The sequence below is a fragment of the Astatotilapia calliptera genome, chromosome 16 (assembly GCF_964374335.1).
Source record: "Astatotilapia calliptera chromosome 16, fAstCal68.1, whole genome shotgun sequence".
NCBI lineage: Eukaryota > Metazoa > Chordata > Actinopteri > Cichliformes > Cichlidae > Astatotilapia > Astatotilapia calliptera.
Window position 1 is genome coordinate 7,936,663 of NC_137437.1, and position 11,811 is coordinate 7,948,473.

Sequence of the window (11,811 nt, forward strand, 5' to 3'; positions counted from 1 at the left end):
ACACAGTTAATAAGCACAAACACCTCATACCAGCTGTCAAACACGGTGGTGGGGGGGTCATGATTTGGTCACAGGACCTGGGCACATTGGTGTCACTGAGTCACCGCGAACTATTCGAGAGTCAAATGTGTGACCATCTATCTGATCTCTAATGATCCCAAGCACACCCATCAAATCTACAATAGAATGGCTGAAAAAGAAAGGAATTGAGCTTGTGTAATGGCGGAGTCAAAGTCCAGACCTCAGTCTGACTGAAATCTTGTGGTAGAAACTCAAGAGAGCAGTGCGCAGACAAAAAACCTCAAACTTCAACAAAGTGAAACAACATTACAAAGAAAATGGACCAAAATGACTCCACAATAATGTGAGATACCAGCAAGTCATAGAGAAAAGATTACTTCTAATTATTGTACTTAGTGCACTTTGTTTTTCACAGGATTGCTCAGAGTCCTCTGAAAGCTCTCTTTTTTACGACATTATACAGTACTGTGCAAAAGTCTTGAGCCACCCCTCACTTTTTTATAAAAGGGAAAATAGGTGCAGTGATTTATGGAAACGTGCAATTGTATCCTTGTAACTACCTGAAAGTCCATATTTGGCATGGCCACCTTTATTCTTCAGCAAAGCCTGAAAACTCATAGGTAAGCTACTAAGTAATTTGTGTAATCTCTAAAGGTTGATTCTGTTCATCTGGATGTAGCATTTTCAGTGGGAGAAACGTTTTGTCACTCATCCAAGTGACTTCTTCAGTCTCAGCTGACTGCAGGTTTCTCCAACCTTATAAACAGTACATTTGCATAATGACTGAAACCAGCCCACTGAAGGAACAATGGGCTGGGAGGTCAGTTCCTTCATCATAATTATGCAAATTCTCATGACCACTGATCAAAGCCCACTGATCAATGGCCATGAGTACCATTCACAGAGAGTTGGGGAATGGCTGCAATCACAGCATTGTACGATGGCGAAACATGTACCCTTAGGCCCCCTCCTCGATTCAGAGATGGTCTTTCCCTTTTCATGTAAATGGCCTCCTTGACTCTGCGCTCAAACCAGCAGGAGGGGAGGAACAGGGAGGAACGCTGGTTTGAGCGCTGAGTCAAGGAGGCCACGTCCAGATGAACAGAATCAACCTTTGGAGATTTACTTACCTGGATGATTGAGCATGCATCAAGATAATTTGTGTAATAGTTTGAACCAAATATTAAAAATATGGATTCATCACTCCACTAGCCCACTGACTGCGTTACCCCTGAATGTGTGGTTTGTTATCTAATTGTGAAACAGCTGGTTGATCCTGGTTGTTCCTACGGGTCACTTAAGCAAAGTAGTGCCGTGTAGTAGCTATTTGTAGCTGTGCCCATAGAGGGATGTTCTTACAAAAACACTTTCCAAAGAGCCCACATGCTGCCACCCACTGGACTCCTGGTGACCACTTGACTGTTTCCATCTATTTTAAGATGTGACTAATTACAAACAGAACTGGAGTACATAATATGTCCACTAAAGTGTTTTTGCATAACTTAACTAACATGCCATTTTAAGCCTTAGTGTGTTATTCTGCTAGGCTAGGTTCTTAGCAACTCAGGACTATAGTAAATGCTAACTAAATCATATTTTTAATGTTTCTCAAACTTTTAATAATGTTCTGGTGATAAAAATGATAGAATTACTGTTGGTGATCCCTAAGCCTGGCCACACTGTTACAGAAGCTTATCTGTTTGGCTTATTGCCATAGTAACTTTAAGGGCACTATATCTGATTTAGTTACCAGCACTACTTTCCTTGATAGATGTTATTACCTGGTTATAGGTCAATCAATGGTATTCTGCACTCTCATTGGTAGTCACTTCAATTATTTAACCATTAGTTAGTTATTATTAATCTCTGGTTCTCTTCCACAGTGTGTCTTTTGTCTTTTTCCTTCCCACTGTCACCACATGCTTGTTCAAAGGGGTTCATATGATTGTTGGGTTTTTCTCTGTATTATTGTAAGACCTTTACCTTATAATACAAAGCACCTGTTGTTGTGATTTGACTGCTGCTGTTATAAATACATACGTTTTTTTCAATGGACAAATTGTCAAGTGGAAAACTCTCTTGAAAAAAGAAATGGCCTGCTGTTGGCTGTGGTCACCAGAGGAATACAAAAGAGGAACAGAGCACATTCTCACATACATAAATCTTCCTTTTAAAAAAACAAAACAAAAAAAAAACAAATGTCGTCTAAATTCAAACCAAAACTGCTGAATCACTTAGTGCTGCTCAAATCTGGTCTGAGCAGCATTAAGTGGATCATTTCAAGTCGTCTGGTGAGTCAGTGACATCCAACCCAAAATGGAGCATCACATGGTAATGATGTCAGGTCAACATCTGGCTGGTGTTGAAGAAAAGAAAGAAGTGATAGATGATCAATGTTAAATTGTGTTGTAATAACTGCATTTTCTGCAGCCATGTGTAATTTTTTTAAAGTAGACTCTTGGATGCGTAAATAACAGGAAGTGCACCGCGCAATATCTGTGTCTAAACTCTGAGCACGTTCTGTTCCTCTTTCTCAACATACCTTTATTTTTATTTTACCCTTTCATATCAGAGAAGACACCAATGAAATAAATAGCATTAATGAGTCACTTTTATTTAATGTCCCAGTAAGCGATGAAGCTTTTCCTGCCTTGACATGTCAGAACAGCTGCTATGAAAAGGCTGTTTGTGTTTAGATGCACATTTATTAATACACATTTTCAGTTCATACATGGAATGAAGATCAGCCAAAGCATCAGATCCATATGGAGCAACAAAGAAACTGTGACCTTTCTCATGTCAGAGAAACTAAACTGGACAGGACAGTTAGTGCCACCTGCTGCTTGTCTCAAGGAAACAGCTGGTGTCAACACGAAGGCAAAGAAAAAGGTTTTAATGAGCTCATTTCTTTCATTTCTCAATAGATGAGATACATTTATAAATCATAAATTAACTGCAAGGCTTTGAAATTTCACATATTTACAGATCCTAAGTCACAAGTAATTTTTGCATTTGTATAAATGTACAATCTGGTTTTGCTTGTTCACAGGCTGCAGTGCAGGAGGGGCACAGTAAGTGTTGGTTTTTGATCACTGTGGGGTGCACACAGCTGGTATTTTTGAATCTACTCAAGCATGAGCGACATTGCTTTTTGTCTCCTACATGGCAGCAGGTGCTTTGACACCTCTGAATGTGAGTGGGGCAGGTTTGAGGGGATCCGTCAGGCAGCAGGTTTACACCCGCGTCCGGGAGCAGCCCTCGGGCCACATTTGCACCCTTCTCACAAACAGAGTCACTGAGGGCTTCCACTACAAACTACTGCAAACACCCTACCCCCACTCCTCCAAAGAACAAAAAACTCAAAGTCAAGTGTCATTGCAATGTGTCGCTTCCTGTTATCCTGATCTGAGAAGGTGTCGGTTGCTAGTAACTAACTAAAGTTGCTGTTTTGCTAAATTATAATTGCAAAGATGCTCGGCTCGGACCCCAGAGATTTTACCTACAGGAAAAATCACCAACATAAACTATTGATTAATCATGTTTTGTTAATTGGGGTACTATTTACTAAATGTTTATCAAAAAAGGCTAATTTGCATCATATAATATGGACTGATCTTGGATAAACATGCAGCGAACCAACAGAGACTCATAGTCCATAACCAGGAATAGTCCTAACCTTTGTGCTGTTTGTGCTTCCAGCTTACATCATGACGTTGTATTTACACTAATATTCTGATGGATTTGAATACTGCACCTTTCATAAGTAGGCCCAGACTACTTCACCCACCAGGGAGTCAAATTTGTTCACGGTGCCCCAAATTAACACTTTATATTGTAAAATGAACAATATGTGTTTGATTAATAGTCTATATTTGCCTTATCTGACTTAAAAGCTCCCTCTTATCTCATCACCACCACCATCACACTGGGATTCCCCTGGAAATGTCTCAGAGTAAGCCTACTGAACCTCTTCAGTAGAGGCACTTCATGTTTCTAACAAGTTTTATGAAGCCTGTGTCGCCTCAGGTCTGACCTCGCTAGAAAAATTTGGACTTTCAGGCACAATATCCCATTGCCTGTTAGTATCACATTAGCAACTCTTTGCTACATTCAGAACGTACTCTACACCCAGCTGGTAAACACTAATATGCATTCATAATCAACTGACAGTTCATACTACATACTACAGTTGTAGGTGAAGACGCTGGTTTCTCTTTAAGACATTCTGTTCAGCCTGTAGTAGTGTCAGATTTTATACACAGGTTGTTTTCATGTAAGATCTAAACCTGGAAGGTAACAAGTATCGTACGACTTCCAGGACTCTGATTATAAATATCAAAAAACATACCTGATTTAAATTTGATATCTCCCTTTCCAGGTTGGCTCCTTGTGCATCTCTTGACCACTTTCATTTTAGCTGCACTCGTGGGCTTCAAACTTGCGCAGCATGGAAACATGGGTTTCTTTTGCAAACTGACCCAGTTCAGTGTGGAGGAGCATCACTGGTAATGAGACTGAGATCTCTGGCTTGAATCCTGAAAACTAAAAAGTCTGCAGTGGCCAGAAGGAAGCAGAACAAGTCAGAAGCATGACTGGGAGCATATAGGGAGAGATGATCAGTGTGAGATTCTACTACTGTATGATCCTGAAGCACCTACAGCAGAACGCTGTGAATTTTATGGTCCTCCAATAATAATAATGTAAGATAAATGTGAAATCATTAAAGCAGTAGATTAGTGAAAGCATTACATTCCTTCACACAAAGCAACAAAACACAGAAACACAGCATGTTTCCTGTGTCAACAGCAGGTACCTATTATCCATTATATAATCATACAGTATGATTGTCACCAGATTGGTTCATATTTTTTCTACAGACACAGGAAGACGCTCCTGGTTTTGAATGCAAAACCCAATCAAATCTGTGTTTCCTCCCTTGAGATGCTCTGGCAGGCCTTTACTGCTTCTCTGTCTGCTTGTTTGAAGGTTTTGTTCTTAATCAAGGGAGAAATTCTCCAATCATCCCCTTTAGCTGTCTTCTGTGCTCTTTCGCACCTTTTGGAGTTGCTGAGTTAGCCTGTTCAGAATCAGAGTCAGAAATATTTTGTTAATCCCAGAGGAAACAGCATGGTCACAGTTGTTCCACAACAGTAAGAAGAGTAAGAAATATTATTTGCAATAGTGATAAGTTAAAGTATCAATATTATATATAATACATTATACTATAGAATAGCTTTAATGTCTCTAATGTCTCTAAATCTCTGCCTAAATAAATAAATAAATCTGGGTAAATTCCCAGATGATTCCAGATGACCCCCCTTACCCCCCTGGAAATTACACCCCTGGCATTGATACTCCAATCAATACTCTAAAATCAAGTTCAATATATAGCCCACTGAATTTTGTAAATAATTAATTTTTGGGGTAAATTAAAAAATACAAATCAAACACACACTATGAAATTTGTGTGCTGTAACATCTACTAAAAAAAATCTCTCTTTTGATCTAACAAATTATTGTAGAAATAACTGTAGAATGAGTAATCACAGTGATTTAGTGGTCATTAAATTGTGTTCAGAATTTAAAAATACTGATTTATATTTATATTTATCCGGTCTACATAAGCTGCCTTTCTAAGTTAAAAGTATTGGTATTGTTATTGCCAATACTAGCCCTGTAGTTACTTGGTATTGGATCGATTCTAACCTCTGCAGTATCGCACAGCACTACCGACTGCTCTCCCAGCTTTAATGAAACTTTGAAGTGTATCATAAACAGGAAAATGATATTAGCCTTCAGAATAAAAGTTGTGCCTAACTCCTGCACCTAACAAATTTCCAACAGGTGCGACTTTTACTTTGAAGGACAACTTTAATGGTTTCTCGTTTGCGGGCACTCTTCACAGTTTCCCTCAGGGAGAAGCGAGTCCCTCTTTACTCACAAAATATGAACTCAAAGTTCACCACCCAGTGTTTAATGGTACATTCATTATACCCGCGCAAACTCCCCTCCTCTGACCTCCGTTGCGACTCAGGAAAGTCACGTGTCGATGACGTGTACGTAAACAAAGGCTGAACCAATCACAGTCGGTGAACTCCGGCAGCTGACAGTTACTTCCGCTTGTCACGGAGTTGTGTTGTCAAAATGGGACACGACAACCACCACCACCACTTATCTCTGTGTTTTTGCGATTTAATGAGGTATGTGTTGCTTTATTTGCAGTTCAGTGATAAAATGGTGTACAAAGAGCTGGTGCTAAACCCCCCAAACAAAAAGGAAAAGTATTGTTGAGACACGCGACAAGCTAACTTTTGCTTAACTAGCAGCTAGCTGACTTATCATTAGCCTAATCAACAGTAATAACAGATTTACTGTCGCCTGTCCGGTTGTAACGATAGTAACAGATTAATAATTATCTTGAGTAGAGCTTGTTTTTAGTGTCACACATTGCCAGTCCTCTTTTTTCCGTCCCTCCGCAGGCTGCTGTGGTCGCTGCTGGTGCCATGCCTCTACCTGAGCCTGATCCTGACCCTCGTCCTCCTTCTGCTCCTTTTGGGGGTCCGCATGTGGCTGCAGGGGCGCCGCAAGGCCCGTCGGGCTCAGGATGATGGCCCGGCGGTGGCTTTCTTCCACCCCTACTGTAACGCGGGAGGAGGCGGGGAGCGGGTCCTCTGGTGCTCCCTGAGGGCCCTCATGCACCGGTAAAATATTTAAAAATAATTTTAAGGGAAAGTATGTTTCATGTTTGTTGTTGTTTGTAGGTTGGCGAGGAAGTCACTTCTCTTCCAGCTCTGTCCTTGATTTCACAGCTATGTTTGGTTGAAACTACCTCTACTATTGTCTCCAAGACCCACAGACCATCTAGTGAGACCATTAGATCAGCTTCTTTGCTCTCTAGCAAATAGTATAGTACAAGTGACTGCTTTTAAAAACATAAGCTGACCCTCAGACCACAGAGATAAACCCTAAGTTTAAACACTAATGTAGAGTTTCTGCCTTTATCCCAGATATCCCGGCGTCTCCTTTGTGGTTTATACGGGTGACCAGGGAGTGACGGGTGAGCAGATTCTGGAGGGAGCCCGGCAGCGATTCCACATCACGCTGCCTCGATCAGTCACCTTTGTCTTCCTGCGTCACCGTGTACTCGTGGAGGCCAGCTCTTACCCTCACTTCACCCTGCTGGGTCAGAGCGCAGGCTCAATGTTCCTGGGTAAGATCTGGGCTAAAATGGAGAGACTAAATAAATTCAAGTACTTATTTATATTACAGTAAGATTTTTTTTCTTTGATTTAATATATGGGAACAAGATGATGTATATTTCTAACATTTTCTTTGTAGTCTCCACCCTATTTTGCTAACGTTTCTGCAAACATGAAACACATGATGTGTATGTGATTCCTTCATATAGATGTGATCCAGTGCTGTGGATCATATGTCTTTAATTTTACTGAATTTATTCTTTTCTGTGGGATCAACAGGTTTGTAAGTTGAAGTGACGCAGTGTGTGTGTGTGTGTGTGTGTGTGTGTGTTTTTTAGGGTGGGAGGCACTGACGGCCTTCGTTCCTGACCTGTATGTGGACTCGATGGGCTACGCCTTCACCTTGCCGATCTTCCGCTACCTGGGAGGCTGTAAAGTGGCAAGCTACGTTCACTATCCCACTGTCAGCACCGACATGCTGTCTGTGGTCAGAGAAAGGAACCCAGGGTAAAACTGCATTTAGACACAGCTCCATTTAATCCAGAGCTTCCCAAAGTATTAGCGCCCACACAAAGGCAAAGCAGGAGATGAAGCATAGCTGAATGTGTTTCCAAACCAACTTCATTCTAAGCCAAAGACTAGAAAATATGGTGAAGCATGTCTGCCCTTTGGTTTCACCTGCACAAGTGCCGAGGTCGGTCTCCCCTGCAGAATTGGTTTTCCCTTCGTCGGGAGCAGCGCTGCGCTCTTCAAATCACGGACAAACAGTATCCCACATTCTTGATTTTTAGTTCACAAACACTTGTTGTAATGACTAACTACTCCTGACATTTTGGAGATGTTAGGTCTGTATACAGTAAAGTTACAGTGGGATACAAATAACATCAGGCTGATCCTGCCACGATTTCTTTCCCCGGTTCAAACAGTATCCCACAGCTGTTGATGTTTTTAAACCCATTTTGCACAGAGAGGCATTTTTTGAGAAGTGTATTGATAGCAATGTTGAATATTATTACACAGGAACTAAAAACAACTACACGTAAAATAATCACACCGTGACGCCTCTGCCTTTCTAAATGGAGGGACAGTAACTGCGTGTGTGTATGTAAGCGTGTAAAACCTGCAGATAGTCAGATTAACATTTTGTCTCTATCTGCCATTCTGCAATTCATCTCATGTAAGCAATAACGTGGCGCACAGCGTGACGTGAAAAAAGGCACATACCTTTGACGTTGCGTGAGGAACTCAGTATTCCTTGTCCACACTAAACGCAAAAAGGGAGTTTTGAAAAAAATCGCAGTTTTCAGTGATTCGAAACGCTGTTTACGTTTGGACGGAACAGCTGCGTTTTCACAAATACCCGTGTAGGTGTGGACGTAGCATAAAAGAGTTAGTAGTTTATTTCATTGCTACCTGTAATTTGAGTGGTACTCATGGACAGAAAGAGTAATTGAAAAAAAATCATCCAGCCTTTCTGTAAAATGAAAACAGAGAATTGCTACGTACACGATGTGTTCAGTGTGGAGTGTGTTACTAGATTTGCCCTAAGCTATTCAGTTGTGCTGTATGAAAGCGTCCCAGGCATTTGAGGCTAATCCAATCCTGACCTGTAAATGTTCTGTTGTGTGATTACTCTTGCCCAAAAAAAACAAAAACCTTACCTTTCATCTTCGTCTTTATATTTCAGATTCAACAATGCTGATTTCATCTCAAGAAACCCAATCCTGAGTGCATTGAAGGTGGTGTACTACTGCTGCTTTGCTCTGCTGTACGGCCTGGCCGGCTCCTGCAGTGACGTCATTATGGTGAACTCCACCTGGACGCTGGGACACATCCTCGCTCTGTGGCGCTCTCCGAGCCGCACCAGCATCGTCTACCCTCCCTGTGACATCAGGGCCTTCCTAGATGTCCCGCTGGAGGACGAGGACGAGATGGAGGGCTGGGAGGAGCTTGGAAGAGAAGAAGAGGACGGCGGCAGAGGGGACAGGAAGCGCCACTCCATTGTGTCGGTGGGTCAGTTCAGGCCAGAGAAGGATCACCAGCTCCAGATCAGAGCATTTCGCAAACTGCTAGACAGGAAAGGGGACGGCCCAGGGGGGAGAGAGTCTCTACGGCTGGTGCTGATTGGCGGATGCAGGAACCAGGAGGATGAGGAGAGGGTGTTGATGCTGCGGGGACTCTGTCAGGAGCTGGGCATCGCCGACTATGTCGAATTCAAACTTAATATCCCCTTTGAGGAGCTGAAGAGAGAGCTGGTGGACGCCACCATTGGTCTGCACACAATGTGGAATGAACACTTCGGCATCGGTGAGGACAGCATGTGTTACTAAAACCGTAAAAAGTATTTCTTTTTCAATAGTACTTACTACACAGTTTTCCACAGAAATGACCCAATGAAAAACTTAACAGTACGACTTTTGTATCAGATCAGCCGGTCTGAACATTAATCCTCCATCTTTGTCTCCAGGTGTGGTGGAGTGTATGGCCGCAGGCACCATCATTCTTGCCCACAAGTCTGGAGGTCCAAAGCTGGACATCGTGGTGCCGTACGAAGGCAGGCAGACGGGCTTCCTGGCTGACAGTGAGGACAGCTATGCAGCTGCCATGGAAACCATCCTGTCGTTGTCACCAACCGCTCGACTGGAAATGCGCCGTAACGCCAGGGACTCTGTGGAACGATTTTCCGACCAGGAGTTTGAGTCTTGTTTCCTGGCTGCCATGGAGCCTCTGATGGGTACTCTAGAGCGATGAGTTAAAACAGATGAGGTGCCGAGTCCACCAGGGACCAGAACGTTGTTGGTCTTTTAAATAGTGCTACACACATATATAGGATTGAACAGTGAGGGTCATGTGTATGTTTAAAATGGCTTAAGCTTGAAGGTTTAAGTGTGATGGGGTGGATCATTTTCAGCATAATAATCTCACAAAGCAAGTCAACATCATCAAGACACATTCGAGGTGGACACCCAGAGAAATAATTGGGATGAATAAACAAAACCAACAAAGAGTGTAGGACTGTGCGTGTGTCACAATTGTGTGAAAGTCTTCAGTGACAGCAGAGCTGGAAGCACGATGATGGGAAAAAAAATCGGGTGAAAAATCACATTCTGTTCACCTCCAAACTGAGTCATGTGTTCATATGACTTTACATAAAAAATTACAAGACACCTTGAGGTTCAGGAAATATCCTCTTTAATCTCATAATTATAGCTATTATTTATGTTCTCTGTCATATTTGCTCCAGGAACAATTTAGGCAATCCGGAGATCACCTGGGTTTTGTTAGGATGTGCAACAATGGACACTCATAAAAGCTAAAAAAAAGACAACAATAAGGTGAGGTCATCGGAAGGTAAAGCTAGGTAACAATGAAAAAGAACATTAACGGAGTTCTCACATAAAGACGAGAGAGGTGTTAACATTCCCGGATGAACGTTTAATTCCCGTGATTTATTTTCATCCTCATATCTTTACAGTTTCAGATTGGATGTTATCCACATAACTGCTTCGCCCCATATGTGCTAACAACCTTTTGTGATTAGTAAACTAAAAATACAGATCGAATCTGGTAGATAAAACTCACAAGACACATGCAAATCCAACAGCTCTAAAGAGCTTTCACTGTTGGTGGAGCTAAGGCTTCTGTGTTCGTGCTAAGCTAAGCCACACTTGCTGCATCTCTGTGCTGAAGAGAAAACTGATTGTGAGAAAGACCACAGGAACACTCACGTTTCTCAAAATGTATTTCGTTAAATAATTTAATATTGCGGGGAGAGTGACATTCCAAGCTCCAACACTTTTAAGCGTGTAGAAGTGATTTATGTCCAGTTAATACTGATATAGTTTGATTTTATTTTTTGCAGTGGCGTGATGTTAGCAACATGCTTGTAAATGTACGTGAAGGGAAGGGTGGAAATGTTGTCTGATGAAGAATTTCTTGTAACGCTTTCTGTGTGCACAAGAAGCACTTAAACCCACAGGTTTGTGGTTTTAAACCATGGCCAAAGCACTCTTAATTTAAATGTTTTTTCAGCTGTTGTATTCCTGTTTGTGATGAGGTCCAGGCATGGAAATATTATTATATGTAAAAGGCTGACTAACCTTTATTTTTAAAGATGAATTAGAACTATTTAAGTCTGTCCATGTAAAAAGGCTGTTTGGAGTTTGTTTCACTTGCAAACTGCAATTAAATAAAATAATGCTGCAATAAACGAAACACTTCAGATTTGTTGTGTGCTGCCAGCCTGTTGTAAAAAAAACACACATGAAATAAACGAGACGAGATATCGTGCGCAAAAGTAAAACATTACCAAACATGATTAAAAACTCATCTGTTAAATGTCATATATGAGACCTGTACTATGAAGCCAGTTTAGCTGCTTAGCTGAGTCCTGCGGTCCATCACCATCAACCAATAACATGTCAGTGAAATAATGTCATATTATAGTATCATGGAGTGTCCGATAATACCCATTTGTATTAATTTAGTAGTGCTTTTCCCCTCTTACAAGCCAAAGTGCCTTAAATTTCACAAAAACTCTTGTGCTTTTAATAGTGTATGTTTCCTCACACACACATTCACGTAACTGCAC

The 11,811-nt window shown here is 41.5% G+C and overlaps 1 protein-coding gene across 1 annotated transcript; it reads left to right on the forward strand.

Moving 5' to 3' along the window:
* The first annotated feature begins 6,068 nt into the window (after positions 1-6,068).
* LOC113007924 (GDP-Man:Man(3)GlcNAc(2)-PP-Dol alpha-1,2-mannosyltransferase-like) lies at positions 6,069-11,444 on the forward strand. The gene is made up of 6 exons (XM_026144987.2): positions 6,069-6,221; positions 6,501-6,722; positions 7,029-7,231; positions 7,559-7,727; positions 8,908-9,527; positions 9,688-11,444. The coding sequence occupies exons 1-6, from the start codon at positions 6,166-6,168 to the stop codon at positions 9,969-9,971; spliced, it is 1,554 nt and encodes a 517-aa protein (XP_026000772.2). The 5' UTR covers positions 6,069-6,165; the 3' UTR covers positions 9,972-11,444.
* The last annotated feature ends 367 nt before the right edge of the window (positions 11,445-11,811 follow it).